At 45.6% G+C, this 17,432-nt stretch overlaps 1 protein-coding gene and 1 long non-coding RNA gene across 2 annotated transcripts; one reads left to right on the top strand and one right to left on the bottom strand.

Moving 5' to 3' along the window:
• Nucleotides 1-3,253: 3,253 nt before the first annotated feature.
• On the top strand, nucleotides 3,254-6,002 carry LOC132657530 (uncharacterized). Its single transcript, XR_009595877.1, has 2 exons — nucleotides 3,254-5,521; nucleotides 5,597-6,002. It is a non-coding gene; the product is annotated as an uncharacterized LOC132657530 (long non-coding RNA).
• Nucleotides 3,254-15,764, bottom strand: NEK2 (NIMA related kinase 2). Its single transcript, XM_004013910.5, has 8 exons — nucleotides 15,578-15,764; nucleotides 14,158-14,375; nucleotides 13,636-13,876; nucleotides 10,915-10,997; nucleotides 10,056-10,182; nucleotides 8,846-9,065; nucleotides 7,312-7,437; nucleotides 3,254-4,150 (listed from the first exon to the last, which is right to left on the bottom strand). Exons 1-8 carry the CDS (start codon nucleotides 15,671-15,673, stop codon nucleotides 3,924-3,926), a joined length of 1,338 nt encoding a protein of 445 aa, XP_004013959.2. The 5' UTR covers nucleotides 15,674-15,764; the 3' UTR covers nucleotides 3,254-3,923.
• Between the last annotated feature and the right edge of the window lie 1,668 nt (nucleotides 15,765-17,432).

Here is a 17,432-nt window from a genome sequence, read left to right as displayed (position 1 = left end):
CCCAGCCACATTCAACTTACCCCTCCTCTACGGCATCTCTTCCCCGACCCCGCACCCCACTCAAACCTTTCTGATTCCCCCTCCACCCCACTTCAAACCTAACTTCTGCAGCACTAATTAACCACCTCTTCTGTGACTGCACCCCCATTTCCTCCACCCCTTTCCTGCTTCAGTTCCTCTCCATAGCACTCAGCACTAACTCCCCCACGTGTTTCTTCTCTGTTTACTCTCTTGCCCCATTTGAATGGCACCTCCCTGAGAGCAGGGATTTCAGTCTTCCATGCTGTACCTTCAGCACCTTCTGGGACTTCCCTGGTGGCTCCGATGGTAAAGCGACTGCCTGTAATGCGGGAGACCCAGGTTCGATCCCTGGGTCGGGAAGATCCCCTGGAGAAGGAAATGCAACCCACTCCAGTACTCTTGCTGGAGAATTCCATGGATGGAGGAGGAGCCTGGTAGGCGACAGCCCATAGGGTCACAAAGAACCGGACACGACTGAGCGACTTCACCTTCAGCACCTTCAGCAGTGCCTGGCTGTAGGAGGTGCTCAATAACTTGCTGATTGACTAAAGCAAAGAATGAAAACAAAGATGGACTCTAAGATGGGAGAAACTAGAGAAGCTCTCAGCGTGCTACAGGATTAAAAATAGGAAAGAAAACTCATTTCCTAAGGTAGGAAAGGAGTTTCCTAAAGAAAGGGTAGGTTTCACGAGTATGGGGCCAGTGCGGTCGCACAGGCTCTGCACTATGGAAGGGCCTGGCATTTAGAAAGGGCTTCCCTGGTGGCTCAGAGAGCAAAGAATCTGCCTGCAATGTGGGAGACCCAGGTTTGATCCCTGGAGGAGGAAATGGCAACCCACTCCAGTATTCTTGCCTGGAGAATTCCGTGGACAGAGGAGCCTGGCAGGCTATGGTCCATGGGGTCGCAGATTCGAGCACAACTGAGCGACCTACACTGTGATTACTACCTGGAGTCTAATGCTCCGTGTTTGTAATCTTGAAAGTCGTAGTGCTGTTGAATTAGTGTTTCATAAGTCCAGTCCAGCAGGACCATGGTGCAGATATTGGCTTAGCGCCTCGGCTCAGGCATGGGTCTGCCACCATGTCCCCCACCCCTGGGGCACCGGGCCCCATCTGGCGTCCCACTCTCTGCTCCCAGAGGGGTCTTGGGCACGGGCAGGGGAGGATGCCCAGAAGCCTCTCAGGACAGAGGATGCCCATCTCCCTCCCGGGCTGGCAGCCCCATCGCATGGTGGGTGGGCAGCCAGCTAGACGCCTTCTCTTGGCAGGGGTGATCCAAACACTCCACTTGAGGTACACAGAAAGTCCTGGCTTGGGGGTGACCCACCTGTTGCAGCTGGGGCTGTGGGCTCGACTCCTCCAACCTGACAGCGTGTCATGCTTGTTCAGAGTCACAGGACCCCGAACGCCTGTTACAGGCATGCGTGTCTCTTCCGGCCAGCCTGAGGCACCCTCCCAGATGAGTCACTAAATGTGAGTTATGTAATTTCAGTGATTCCGCCAATGAGCTAAATGTGCTGCTATCTGCATTTAAAACTGGCATCACACAATATAAAAGATGAATAGCAATTTCATGCTAATAATTTAAAACTTCAATTTTTCTTAAGGAATTAAGCAGCAAATAACACCACAATAAGCAGAGAGATTTGGGAAGAAAGGACGAGGCTTTCTATGTACCTTTAATGGTACTTATTTCCTGCTTTTTGAACAAGGAGCCCCACATTTTTATTTTGCTCTGGGCCCTGCAAATTATAACACTGACATCAGAGTGGTCTTGTTAGGATTAATCTGTGGGTATACCATGAAGGCACTGTAATCAGTTTGATTGTATTGCAATATTATAAATCTTTGCTGGAACTACACTATCAACTGTGTAATAAACCTGTAATAAAATAGCTAACAGCAAAGAGATCAAACCAGTCAACCCTAAAAGGAAATTAACCCTGAATATTCTTTGGAAGGACTGATGCTGATGCTGAAGCTCCAATACTTTGGCCACCTCCTGTGAAGAGTCGATCCCTTAGAAAAGACCCTGATGCTGGGAAAGATTGAAGGCAGGAGGAGAAGGGGATGACAGAGGATGAGATGGTTGGATGGCATCACTGACTCAATGGACATGAATTTGAGCAAACTCTGGGAGACAGTGAAGGACAGGGAAGCCTGGCATGCTGCAGTCCATGGGGTCGCAAAGAGCCGGACATGACTAAGCAACAGAACAATGAAATAGCTAATAAAGGAGTTGTTTTTCCTATTTATTATAACTCTTCATAACTTGGTCTTAGTTCATTAAGCTAAAAGGATTAGCGTTGCCAGCAAAGCATCACATGAAAAATGCAATGGGCACAGCAAGGACTGCTAATTCATCTTACAAGTCAGAGCTTTAAAAGCAACAAAAAACCCATCAAGACCAAAATGAGTTTTGGCGGGGGATATGACCAACCCAGATAGCATGTTGAAAAGCAGAGACATTACTTTGCCAACAAAGGTCCATCTAGTCAAGGCTATGGTTTTTCCAGTGGTCATATATGGATGTAAGAGTTGGACTGTGAAGAAGGCTTGAGTGCCAAAGAATTGATGCTTTTGAACTGTGGTGTTGGAGAAGACTCTCAAGAGTCCCTTGGACTGCAAGGAGATCCAACCAGTCCATTCTGAAGGAGATCAGCCCTGGGATATCTTTGGAAGGAACGATGCTGAAGCTGAAACTCCAGTACTTTGGCCACCTCATGCAAAGAGTTGAGTCATTGGAAAAGCCCCTGATGCTTGGAGGGATTGTGGGCAGGAGAAGGGGACGACAGAGGATGAGACGGCTGGATGGCATCACTGACTCGATGGATGTGAGTCCTGAGTGAACTCCGGGAGTTGGTGATGGACAGGGAGGCCTGGCGTGCTGCGATTCATGGGGTCGCAGAGTCGGACACAACTGAGCGACTGAACCGAAATGATTCCAAGTGTTCGCTGGGGTCAGGTATCTCAGGAGTGGTGCTCTGACATTCAGCTGTGGGGACCATCCCATGGGGACGCAGGGTGTTTAGCAACAGCCTCCCTCCAACACGACACTGCAAACACCTCCAGGCCTCGCACTGCCCTGGTGAGGACCACCCACTTGCACGGACAACCAGTCGCCAAGTGACCACACGGCCCTTGGGACCATATTCCCTGCCCTTGCTTCCCGTGCCTGCAAGCCATATTAGATTCTCTGCAACTACGATCAACCTATACAAGAGACACTGGATATAGGAAAACTAACGAATTCTTTTATTTAGTGAGAAAGAGGTGGACAAATGAAAGCTCACATACTGCTAAAAAGAAAAAAAAAAGACACCACTGTACGGCTCTTGGGAACATCACATTCTCTTCCCTAGCCTCCCACAGAGTAGTGGGTATTTATAAGCGAGATGTCAAGGTTTTAGTGACCAATCTATAATCCAGTTAGGTTTTCTCTAAGCTAAGAACATTTAAAACCTGACTTTTATTAAAACTTCTAAAACATTTAAAACTTCTAGACATGACAGCTGTAAACACACCATTCAGTCCCTTAAAATGTCTCAGTACACACTGCTCCTGAGTCAGTTTCTTTTCCTAATAGTATTCCCCATCCCCCTACATTCAGAGGATAACATTTCATGTTCCAGTAGTAATCACACACAGGATTAAAAGCCCAACCGGCTAAGAAAGTGTTATTCTTTCTATGAAGTGTTCATTACAAAAGGAAGAAAAATGAAAGGTGTGGACTTTGGTACAACTGGTGCTGGAGGACTGCAGGATTAATACCCAAATATCCTGCCAACTCTACAAAAAGTGCGGCTCTCAGAACCACAGAAACGGGTTACAGCAGTCAGTTTTTCATCTAGAAAGCGCCAGCGACGTGAAGCACTCTGCACAGGTCTGTGTCTCTGGCCCGGCTAGCGCATGCCCAGGATCTGCCTGCTTTTCAGCTGGTAAGTCTTCTCAACATCCGACAGGGCTTGAGCGCGAAGCTGAGCAGCATGAAGCCTTTTTTTCAGGTCCTTGCACTTGGACTTGGAGGTGAGCTGACTCTCAGAATTCTCACCCCGCATGACGTTCTCTTTACTCTCCCCACTGAAGTGAACCTTCTTCTTCACAATTGACGATGGGAGATCAAACAGTTCTTCAGAAAGAAAAAAAGAAAAGGGGTTTGAGTTACGTGAACAGGCATTCGGCTCCTCCACACTTGACCAAACTTATTGAACATATTGACTCTCTCAGTTCCCATGTGAAACCTGGGTACCTGTCATTCTCTCTGGGACAGGAATGCTAAGCAGCATCCAACTGAGTGTTAAAGACCTTACTAGCTTTATTCAATGACTCATGACTGGGGTGGCATTGCATCCAGCACATAGAAAGGCTCCAAGGAACTGTACAAAATGAAAGCCTTTTATAGGCAGGAGGAGGCAGGATGATGAAGTAAACCAGTGGAGAGGGGCCTGCCTGTGGCAAGATCACTTTCCTTTAGGGGACAGCAGGGATTTATTAGGCAGATGACCTCACTCGTGCTGACCAGGTAATTCCAGGTTGACTAGTTTAAGATTCCATTCCTGGGAGAGGCTGAAACTGTGATGAAATTAAGCACTGAGTCTTGATTTGATGATGGTTGGTAACAAGTGACTCCACTTTGGATGGGCTGCCTGCCGTGCAGGGGAGACAGGAGATGTGGGTTCGATCCCTGGGCCAGAGGAGGAAACAGTACCTCACTCCAGTATTCTTGCCTAGAAAAAAAGTTTCATGGACAGAGGAGCCTGGTGGGCTACAGGGCATGGGTTTGCAGAGTTGGACACGACTGAGCAGGTGGCTCTGTTTTGGACCTGTTGTTTCTTGTTTAATAGGTCAGGGGCTGTGGCTGGCAGAAGTCGACTGGCCTTCTAATCTGCAGTCGAAAATCAAGGAGCGTACGCTTCACTCTCTTATCAACCTTCCTCTTAAGGCTAAATGCACTGAAGACTGTGGGCCACAATATAAAACTTCTGAAATCAATGTTATTTATCTCTGTTCTTCAAAACAAGTGCCATTCTACCTGGAACACATTACTTCCAGGTAAGTATGGAAGCAGATCTTTTTTATAGCAAGCACCTACAGCTTTGGCTAAATACTTAAGAATACATTTTAAAATGTTTAACTCACCAGAAACTTGTTTCAAAAAGAACCTAAGCAAATTCAGCACAATAAAAGTAAATCAAGTGAACAGAAAGTGAAAAATGTGTACTTTTAATGGGAAGAAAAATAATTTACTTAAAGTGGCTACACTATTAGGAACTAACAGGATTATCTGAGGGTTGGGAACTGGCAGGTTTGAATTCCAGAAACTTTTGTTTCTCCTTTGTATTCATTTAAAGGAAATACGTCCAAACATTTACTGAGCTTACCCCATGGGCCACTGTGGACCAAACAAAGGCCCTGCTGTGGCAGCAGAAGACAGCACCTACAGACAAGCGAGTCCAGACGAGCACTGGAGGTGGGAGCACTGGAGGTGGGAGCACTGGAGGTGGGAGCACTGGAGGTGGGAGCACTGGAGGTGGGAGCACTGGAGGTGGGAGCACTGGAGGTGGGAGCACTGGAGGTGGGAGTATCGGAGGGTGGTACGTGTGCTGTGGCGGGGAGAAGGGAGGCAGAGGGTCTGGGGGTGTTTGCAGCGAGGAAGCCTCATAATAAGGTGACTTCTGAGCAGGGACACGAGGACAGAGAAGAGGAAGAAGCCACGTGACTATCTGGAGAACATTCCAGACCACAGGCATGGAGAGGTCCCAAGAGAGGAATAGGCTACACAGAGAAATGCCGCGCTTTGACTGTCCCGACTTCCTATTTCACACACTCTTTCTCCGCAAAGCATTAGGAGATTGTTTTTAGGCCTCAACTCCATGGTTTCAAATAGACCCACCTTTATCAACACAAATAGCTACCCATTTGAGAGCAACAGTGTAAACTGTAAATTCTAATGAAATAGTTTCAGAAGAAAGAAAAGTGTTTAGAAAATGAATTAGTATTTCCTTAAATAGAAGAAGAAAGAGAATTAGCATTCACTAAATAGACTAAGGAGCACTTTCAAAAGATGCTATTGCTAACTGTGATGGCCTCAGCTTAGTTTTCTCACAGCTGAATTCCAGAGCCTGAGGATGAGGAGCGGGCACTGCCACTGTCCTGGGCTCACCAGGGCGCCCTCTCCCCACTGCTTTGCTGCTTTTCTTGTTGGTGTTCAGCCGCTCAGTCATGTCCACCTCTTTGTGACCCCAAGGACTGCAGCCCGCCAGGATTCCCTGTCCTTCACCATCTCCTAAAGCTTGCTCAAACTCATGTCCACTATGTCAATGCTTTTCTTAGGTTCTGACAAGTTCAGTTCTTCAAAATATCTCCGACCCACACTGGAAACTGCATCCTCACAGCTCACTCTAAGTCTTTGCCATGACTTGCACACAGGTGAATTCTTCTACCTACACACCCTACAAAGTGAAACACAGCGTTCCTCTCCAGGACTTCTCACCCTCCGCTCAAAGACTCTCAGGGAAAGACGGAAATAAACTCTGTAACTGGAAGAGCCGTCCCCAACAGGGCCTTCAATAATTCTCAGCAATGGACCTGATGCATGAAACTCACCCAGATAAAAATTATCCCTCATTCTATCATGACTTAGGTCTAGTTTGTCTTTATGGATGGCAGTGCAGAATCTAAGAAAAGTTGAAATAAATATTACAAAAATACTGAAATGGTAGGTAGTCATATTGAGAAAAAAGATACTTCCATCACTAGTTTCATTTATTTCCCTTGCTTATTACAGAGCATATGTAGATATTAAACAATCACATTTTGACATATACATGTAACTGGAACGGGTCTTAGCAAAGACCCAAAAGTGATGGCCCATTCTATAGCTGGTTTGTCACACCTTTTAAGCCACGGTTTCTGTGAAGGATCTGGCAAGTGTTAGTTGGTCATGCGGCAATAGTAAAATGCTGGGATTTTCACTTGAAAAGGGAGAGAAATGTAGAATTCTGATAATATACCTGGAGAAAAACCTGAAAGGCACAGCAATTTTTTATGACCTAATTTTTAATAATAAATATCAAATACTGCACATGTAGTTTGACAAAGTGAACAAAACTGAAGACGAACTCATCCCCACGCACAGCCTCACGTCTCTGATCCCAGAGAGTCAGCGACGGCAAGAGCAGAGTCCTTACCTCCACTGAGCCACATCCACCCAACCAAGTCCATCTCACAGCTCAGGACTCTGGAAAGCTAACGCGGGCAGCAGCTCCTGCTCAGAGCTGGCTCTCATACCTGGGCCGCCCACTAGAGACAGGAACTTCTGCTCCTTCAGGAGGCTGTAATTCTTCAGCAGACCTTCCGCTCTGGCCAGCTTGTTCTCCGCCAGCCTCTCACGGACACAAAGCTCGCGCTCTTTCTCTTTAAAAAGGGAATGGAACAAAACAGACAGAAATGAACAAGCGGCTCTGGATGTAAACGATTCACGTCTGGTTACCTTACTGCTCTTCCTTATCGAGAGGCTGGCACCTGGCTGCCGATGAGACACACCAGTCAACTGGACGGTCCCTGCGTCACAACCCAGTGTGTCAGTGTGCTGTCTCAGGTTCCCTCCTACAGACCAGCTAAAGCACAAGGACAAAGTCAGCTTCAACGTTTGGTCGTGATGTGTGGGAATAACTCATGGGGGGAGCAAAGAGCTCCCGCCATCCTGCTCGCCCCTGGGAAGGGCCGACAGCTCACTCTCCGGGCATTACTCGGCCGAAACCCCCTCCCTCGGAGTGAACAACAGCACCCAAAGAGAACGGAAAAAACCACAGCACAGTGAGGTGCTACTTCTTTGGATCAGTAACGAAGGCTATTATTTTTTCATGGCCCAGCATTTAGAGTGTAGATTTTAGCTGCTACATGAAATTACAGAACACTGAGGCAAGTTAAAAAAAAAAAAGTTTTCGCTTGTTTTTTGTGGGTTCTTTCAAAAGAATGCCTTTAACAGAAGAGACTAAGATTTTCAGGCAAGCACAAGCTGTTCCTCCTACAGAGAGTGTATCTAACAGTCCCCGATGATTAGGAAGTAAAACATTAACTAATGCATTTGCACCCTTTAGAAGTACATTTAAAATTAAACATAAGTACATTCATAAGTGAATGTGCATTGGCGTAAAGCTGCAGAAGTGAGAGCGGGTGGGGCACCAGGGTGGAGGAGACTCACGGTCTCTCTCCTCTCCATGTCAAAAGGCAGAGCCCCACTACTGAGGCCGCCCTGTGGAACCCCTACACCTGGCTAGCAGCTCTCACTTCAGAGGCATCAACAGACTCAACATCAAAAACTCCTGTGTCCGTCAATACCCATCAGAAGACTTAAACATCTTGTATCCGCAGCCTCTACGAAACGACCTGAACCCGTATCGTCTTACACACGGTGCAATTTTAGAGCCGGGCCGCGCTGCAGCGTCGTGTCAGAAGGGAGAAGCGATGGCTTTGATTCTGGAAGGTGGTGAATTCTAAGAGATTCTTTACGATGGGAAACCTTAGGGCCCGTATGTTAAGGAATAAAAGAAAACAGTGACTCTAGAGTACGGGGTGATGACCCCTGTGCTGGGCTGTCACGGTTAGAGCCCAACAGCATGGTGACAGCGGCTGATCTCGGAGAAAGAGGCTCAGCATGGAGGAGCCACAAGCCTGATACAGGCATTTTGTCTGTGCGGGTATTTATAAAAACGCCCTGCAAGGACAGACGTGAGACCCTCCGTTCAGGCAGACACTCACACACTAGGATCAGCCTCCGGGAGCACTGGGCTTCGCCCCTCACCCCGCCCCCCCGACTTACGCTCCAGGCTTTCTTCCCTGGCCTTGAGGGCTGCCTCCCGCTCCTGTAACTGTATTTCCTTCAGTTTCAGCTCACTCAGCACAGGGCTGGAGTCCTGCAGCTTTTCTGGTTCTCCTAATCGCCGCCCTCTCCTCTCAGGATTTCTCCTTTGCTCTTCGGCAACCAAGTCTGCTATCAAAGGATTCTCAAGAATTTCTTCAACAGAAGGTCGATGGTAATCCTAGGGGAAAAAGACTCGGTGTTGCAAGCAGACTTCATAATGGACGGACTACTTATCCTGAAAGAGCAGTGACGTTTAAAACAGCATATATGCCAAAGCAAAAGAAAAGGCTCCTTTACAGGTGGCTCTTTTTTTTAAATCAGGTGTGCAGTGTCACAGTTCAATATCTATGAACACCACAAAGATCCCTGACACAATTCCAGCTACCATCCATCACCATGCAACTGACCCCCTTCACCCATTTTGCCCACTGCCCCTCCCCACATAGATGGGGTCTTAAACACCTGAAAAGTAAGTTCACTGATGGCTTTAACTCAGGAGGCTCTGGGTCCACAAATCGATGCAGATTTTAACTTACCTTTGCTCCCCTTTAGGCTCAGCCCCTGTGCTGGGCTGGGTAGCACTGCCAGGGTCTGTTTGGGGGCACCCTCTGCCCTTGCGTCTCTAAACCATATTAAGCAGGACACTCTCTCCCTGACCTCCAATCCTGTTACTTCACTTGTATCCTTCTGTTTGAACTCCCACAGCATGTACCTCTGTTCTTACACCAGCCTGATCCCCCCACCCCACCACCAGGTTTGTTCTACATAGTCTCTTCGAGTCATTTCCCCTCTGCTCTTTTAGCCCTCCCCGCCCCACCATTCCCATCTCTCATGGTCTCTAATCTCTCCGAGTTAGAGCAGAGTAATAAGATCTTATTATTTCTGGCCCCTTCCTGCACCATCTGCTGCGGTGAGGTAGGCAAGGACAAGGTGACTGATGCTCTCAATCCTTACTGCTACAAGCAGGGCAGAGCGTGGAAGGAGACATAAAGAGAGCAGAGACGGGCAGCCAGCAATGTGCCAAGGATATATGTTTTCACTTGTGTTAACAGAGCAGATTTATCAGCTAAGGAAATCTATTTAACGTTTCTTCAGTCTCACTGCTCCACAACAGCACATGCTGCAAAATTTAACTGAGGATGGAAACATGTCATCTTATAAACTTTACCTTTAAATTTAACATCCTCGTAATAATGTCATTTAATTCATCAGAGTAACGATATGGAATTCGCCTGAATTTGCCCTCTCTGATCTTCCCAGCTAGTTCCTTCTGGTTGAAAGCTGTAAATGGAGGCCTGAAGAGAAAAAAATGAATTTTTAATGTAAAAATGAAAATATATAAGAAGCAGCAAATCAAAAGCAGAGTTTAAGGTCCAGTTTGTATTTATGCTTCTGCCTCTGGGGCCTTCTTCTGTAGCTGAGTTTCCCACCCTTGGCACTTCTGACACTTGGAGCTGTACAGCTCTGTTACGGGCGCTTGTCCTGTTCATCCTTATTATGCTTGCAGCATGGCTGATCCCTGTCCCTTAGATATCAGTAGCTACCCCTAGCCATGACAACTAAAATGTCTCCAGACATTGTCAAGTATCCCATGGGAAGCAAAACTGAGGGGGTAAAATTTCCCTTCCCTGCTTGAGAACTCCTGCTCTACAGAAGAGTTTAGAATGGAAAAAAAAGGGACAGAAAAAAGGGAAAGAAGCAGGGTTCCATCCTGTCAGACCGCTCCTCTAGGTCTTCATTTCTTTTCTTCCACGGGCCTGACCTACGTGCTCGCCCTGTGAGCTACACTCAGTCTGACAGGGAGGCACCTAACCAGGTTACAAGCTTGGGAAGTCTAGATTCAGCCTCAGGGGTTATGCTATTAACTTGCAACTCATTTTTTAACCTGCCCATCTACCTTAATTTTAATCCAAGTTATGACTCTTTCAGACTTGAAAGTGCATGGATGCTCCAAAAGCTGAACCCAGTGACACGTGACAGACCTAAGCCTATACTTCGGACTAGAATCCCGTCTTCACCATACTTACATTAACGCACATAATTCATACAGCAAACAACCCAGTGACCAGATATCCGACTTCTCGTTGTAGGACATGCGATTCATTTGTTCCTTTAGTAGGGAAAGAAAAGAGGAGATTAAAGTTTACTTTGTTTTAAAACAGACTCACAGACACAGAGAACATACTTGTAATTGCCAGAAGGGAAGCAGGGGAAGGGAAGGACTGGGGGTTTGGGATCAGCAGATGCAAACTATTATATACAGGATGGATAAAAAAACAAGGTCCTACTCCATAGCACAGGGATCTACAGTCAAGAACCTGTAACAAACCATAATGGAAAAGAACATAAAGAAGAATGTGTGTGTCTGTGTATATGCATAAAACTGAATCATCTTGTTGCATAGCAGAAATTAACACAACTATACTTCAATAAAGTAATTTTTTTTAAGTTTGCTTTAGAACGTATAAAATTACTCCTGGGACAAAGATGAAACCTTACAGTTTAATAATAGTCACTCAAAAAAAAAGAAAAATTTTTATATTATAAATATATCATATCTATAACAAAAGTTTCAAATACAAAAGGCTGATTTCTCTTACATTAGGTCTTACATCATAAGATGGTACTCTGTCTTTAAACTGATAATGAAAAACAGGCAATGATCTTATCCTAATACACTCTGTCATATATAATCCTTTCACCTATTTTTCATTCACAAACATTTATTGTGTTACTACAGGCAAGGCACTGGAAACTCAAAGGTGAACATGAGACCTCTCTACCTCAAGGAATTCATAATCTAGAAACTCTATTTCAAAGAACCAGAGAAAAGTCTAAGATAACATCTAGCTCACATTTAAATGGATCCACTGTATATACCACACTACTAACTAATATTCTCATTGCCTATTTAACTACCTGCCTTTCTTAACAACAGTCCACCATGGCTCTTATTTTCAGCTGAGGACACGGAGGCAAGCACTGTACTGAAACCTTCAGGAGGCTTCTGAGTATTCTAAAGTCCAACAGGTGAGTCTGGCACCACCTCCTGGCAATCAATCCCATAGGGAAGGCTCAACTGACCTAATTACAGGGACAGGAGGGAGCAGGAAGAAAAGAACTGCACAGGTTTCAAATTTTCCAACCACCACCCCTGGATAATTTTCCTTGGCTTCTATTTGGAATCTGATCCAGTGAGAAAATGACACTGTTCTGGCCTTATCAGATCTTAGTCAAAAACAAAGTCATTAATTTATAAAATTGTATACTGTAGTCAGATTGCTTAACAAAAAGATTTACAAAATCTGGAAGCATTTGTGAACTGCTAAAAAAATAAATCTCTCTCCATCTTTATTCTGGTCATCTTTTGTATTTAACACATTGATTGGTGCTATCACTTATTGATTCAAGTTTTTTAAAAGTTACCGTGCTATGCTTAGTCTCTTAGTTGTGTCCATCTCTTTGTGATCCAATAGACTGTAGCCCACCAGGCTCCTCTGTCCATGGAGATTCTCCAGGCAAGAATACTGGAGTGGGTTGCCATGCCCTCCTCCAGCGGGATCTTCCCAAACCAGGGATCAAACCCATGTCTCCTGCACTGGAGGCAGATTCTTTATTGTCTGAGTCACCAGGGAAGCCCAAGAATACTGGAGTGGGTAACCTATCCCTTCTCCATGGGAACTTTCCAACCCAGGAATCGAACCAGGGTCTCCTGCATTGCAGGTGGATTCTTTACCAACTGAGCTACCAGCGAAGTCCCAAAAGTCACTAGAGAGCCACACATAATTCATACCCTTTGACCCAGCAATTTCATTTTGAGAGCTATACACCAAGGAAATAATCAAAGAGGAAGAAAGAATAATTCCTACAAAGATATACATAGCAGTCCTCCTTAGAATGGTGAGACATTTTGGAAACAAAATATCCAGCAATAGAGGAAACCCGTAAGTGGGTGGAAACCGTACCTCCCCAGTAGGAAAAGGCAACAACAACAAAAAAGAACAAATACTAAAGGTTAGCACTGCAAAATATGCCTCGAGGAGTGAGTCTCCTGGGTCCTGAATCTCCACACACAAGAATCATCTAAGGAGTCTGCTAAAATACAGAGTCCAAAATAAAAAGGTAGGGGACAAAAAGATAAAAAGTTGAGTGCAAAGACCAGTCCAGAGGTCCTAAGTCCCTGGACTGGAGCCCAGGACTCTGCATTTTAAACTATCACTCCAGCTGAGAACAAGCTGGTGTCCAGGACCTATGGCACTTTGGAAGTACTGTACTTAAGGGCAGAGACAAAACCTATTTCATCTCTATGATCCCCAAGCTTAGCACGTGGCAGCCATTCAGTGAAAGTCTGACTTGCATTGCTGATATAGAAGTTTAGCGGTCTGGTGGTGGGACTTCCCTGGGGGTCCAGTGGTTAAGACTTCGCCTTCCAATGCAGGGAGTGCAGGTTTGCTCCCTGGTAGGGGAGCTAAGATCCCACATGCCTTGTGGCCAAAAAAACAAAGCATAAACAACAGAAGCAATACTGTAACACATTCAATAAAGACTTTAAAAATGGTCCACATCAAAACAAAAAATAATAATAATCTTTTAGTGGTCTGACGGTCCATTTGAAAATTATCAATTTAAAATAAAACAGTATTATTAATTCTTGGCTATTAGATATTACTAAACAAAGAAATAAATTTCCTTGCTTGAATGCTTAGCATTAAGATGTTTTAAAAGTATATACATTTTGAAATACTTACAGGAGACATGTAATAAGGTGTGCCAACAAATGTTTTCGCAAAACTTGTATCATGGTTTAATATTCTAGCTAGCCCAAAGTCTCCAAGCTTAACGTTCTGCTTGCCATCCAGAAAGACATTGGCTGGTTTCAGATCCCGATGCAGCACAGTGTGGCCGCCATCACTTCGTCTGTGACATTCCTTTAGGGCCAGAGTCAACTGAGCCATCACACGAAGAACAAACTCTTCATCCAAGTATTGTCTGAAATCAAAGCAGTTATGTAGCATGTATCTGCTGAATGAAACCATTACAAAGATGACAGGATGTGAATTATCTAGTTTTCTAAGTATACACATAGGGAAATAAATTATTTGGATATGAAATTCAAGTGTTGACTTACCAGGGATTTTCTAAAGTACTGTGGACCCACTGAACAAACACAAGACGACTCTTCCCCATTACTAAGTACTTTGTCCCTGATCCTAATATAGGATGTTTCCAGAAACAAAACTAGGCCCATTTAAGAGATGAATTTATCTTACCTTTCCTTGGTTCCCTTTGAAATCACACCAGCCAGGTCTCCTCCTTCGCAGCATTCCATGACAATGTACAGGGTCGTGTTGGTCCGGTCAATAATTCTATCATAGTAGCGGACAATGTTTGGATGTTTCAGCTCCCGAAGCAAATTCACTTCAGAAACAAGCATTTGTTTCTCAGTTTCTGTCATGGAGCCATAGTCAAGTTCTTTCCAAACTAATATCTGAAATAAAAATTTCCAAGGTATAAATGAACTCATTATAACTCCAAATTTTTCAAATTAAAAAAAAAAGTTACTTATCTAGTAAACAGATCATACAGTCACTATTTATCTAATTTAGTTTAATGAGCTGAGGACCCCTGAGTTTATTTCCATAACCTTCCCCTAATTTTTAAGCAGTGAATGATGCAACAGAGGGTGACGAGGGAGGTTAGGCCGCCCCCAACCCTCTGCCCTCAATGCCTAGTGGGAGGTTGGCAGAAGGTACTCTAATCAAAGCTGGAGCAAAGGCGATTGAAGTCCCCAACCATTCCAACTAGTCAAAATTTCTAGGGTAAGAGAACTTAGTAAAGACCCTTCCATCTGAGCTAACTTCCTTTCCATTATTTTTCTGTGTGGGTCTACCCACACACCTTGGGAGATATGAATCTAACAATGGGAATAATGAGTTGGTGATGGACAGGGAGGCCTGGCTAGCTGCGATTCATGGAGTCGCAAAGAGTCGGACACGACTGAGCGACTGAACTGAACTGAACTAAATGAATTCTGACTACAAGACATAAAAGTTCTAGGTTCTGATGGTTATGATAGAGAATTACATTTCTCTAAAAACAGCTCAGGAGTCAGCTACCAGTCACCAACAGAAGGCCCATGGCAGGTCAAAGCAGAAAAAAGGAAGAAAATGGAAGAGAATGGAAAAAAGACAGGAGAAGAAGAAATATACATATATATATACATACATTCTACTTGGCACATTTTATTAGTTTTACTTTGGCCACGTGATAAGAGCTGACACTGGAAAAGACTCTGATGCTGGGAAAGACTGAGGGCAGGAGGAGAAGAGGACGACAGAGGACGAGATGGTTGGAAGGCATCACCGACTCAATGGACATGAACTTGGGCAAACTCCGGGAGCTGGTGAAAGACAGGGAAGCCTGGCGTGCTGCAGTCCACAAGGTTGTAGAGTCGGACACGACTGAGCGACAGAACAACAACAACAAAGAATTAAGGCACAGATTCACAAATTTAAAAAAAAAAAAAAAAAAGGATGCGGCTTCCCATCCCTCGAGAGACCCAGGACAGACACAGATCTGGGGGAGAAGGCTGGCTCTTCTGAGCACCCTGCTTTTCAGATGCACACCGCCAGGCTCCCTGCTTCCTCTGGGCGGCCTGGGGGCGGAGGCAGGGACCAGGCCCGCGCTCACCTTGCCGTCGCTCTTCCTGCGGATCTTCTGGCAGCGGCCGTAGGAGCCGGTGCCAATGGTGTACAGCACCTCGTAGTCCTCCACCCGAGTCGGCATGGCGGGGCCCGCGCAGGACGTCTGCGGGCCGTATAGTCTCCTCAGAGCTCCAGCCCCGACGCTCGGCCGCCCTGATCTGCAGCCCCGGTTTAACCGTCGCGGGCCCCGACCTCGCAGCCTATTGGCTCGCGGTGAGGCCGCTTCGCCTCTCTAATTGGTTAAGAAGAACACAACACGCTGGGCATCTTGGGAAAAAGGTATCGCTAGGCAACCGCGTCGGCGTCTGTGTCGACTTCCGCTGCCAACCTCCAGGGAGAAAGGGGCGGAGCTAAAGCCCAAGGTGGGCTGGGGACCGAAAGCTGCAGCGAGTGGGCGGTCCCCGCCACCTTGTGCCTCCTCCGCTGAGGTTGCCGAGGCAACCTAAGTCCAGAGATCTTTCTTCAGTTATTAGCGCACAGCCTCAACCGACTGCCTTCTGACCTTTGCACTGTGACCTCTCACTCTCCGGCACGCGCCCTCCGCTCTCAGATTCCCGCCCCCTGAACCCGGGCGGGGTCATATACTAAATCCTGGGAGAAAAGCTGAGTGCAGAGGTGAAAAGTACCGGCCCTCTGTAAAGGGTGCGCGAGTGAGGCCGACAGTGCTGAGGGATTGTGCCAAGCACTTTACATGTATTGTCTGGTTTGTAATACAGGAATTAGCGTTATTTCCCATGAAGAAACGGAAGGGTAGAAAGGTCACAGTATTTGCTTTAGGTCCAAAAGCGAGGACTCAATGCAAAAACAGTGGATATTTATAGTAATGATTTAAAGTTTTCACATGACTTTAGGGTGCAGCCGTCCTAGAGAGAGTATATTTTTGAACACCAGACGTGTACAAAATCTCTAGGTGGAAAATGGAATATGGAAGTCCTTGATGTTTTGAAATACCCAGAAGAATATGGTGGTTCTATAAGATAGAGATGGGCTTACCTGGTAGCTCGGTGGTAAAACAATGTGCCTGCCAATGCAGGAGATGCGGGTTTGATCCCTGGGTGGGGAAGATCCCCTGGAGAAGGAACTGGCAGCCCACAATATTCTTGTCTGGGAAATCTTAGGGACAGAGGGGCCTGGTGGGCTACAGTCCGTGGGGTCACAAAGGAGTTGGACACAGCTTAGTGACTAAACAACAATGTAAGGCAGAGACAGTCAGGTTTACCTTTAAGACTTAAAATTTGTTGTTGTTGTTAGAAAAGACTACCTTTGCACTCTGAATAGATTATCTGAGGTGCCAGGCACATAAATAATTGAAACACTTTGTTGAATGCAGCCTCTTGGAGTGTGCACAAAAACCAACATTTTCAACTCACCCTGCCAGCTGGAATTGTCCCACTTTTACCTGGGATACTGCACCTGGAGCCTTCTATCTAAGGGGTGGATGGAGGAATTTATACACTACAAGAAGGCTAATACTTTGGCAATGCACAAATAGGTCAATTTTCTTTAAATATCTGTTTAGCATGGGATTAAAAGGAAACTGATTTTCTATTAATAAGAATTACAATCCTCTTTATGTTAAAAATGAGGAATTCATTACATGTACTGAATATTACATGATCGGAATTGCCAGCCAGATTTTTTTAAAGTAATATTCAAGAGCGTTGCGTTACTTCAAAGGAATGGAACCATTCCATTACAAAAATTATGTAAGGCGCCACACGTGGCTGAGTTAATTGGCTTTATATTTTTTAATTTTAGTACCTTTTCAAGGTTTGATGGGCTTCCTCAGTGGCTCAGCCGTAAAGAATCTGCCTGCAATACAGGAGACACAGGTTTGATCC

Source organism: Ovis aries, chromosome 12 (genome assembly GCF_016772045.2).
Source record: "Ovis aries strain OAR_USU_Benz2616 breed Rambouillet chromosome 12, ARS-UI_Ramb_v3.0, whole genome shotgun sequence".
NCBI lineage: Eukaryota > Metazoa > Chordata > Mammalia > Artiodactyla > Bovidae > Ovis > Ovis aries.
This window is presented reverse-complemented; position numbering and strand designations above follow the sequence as displayed.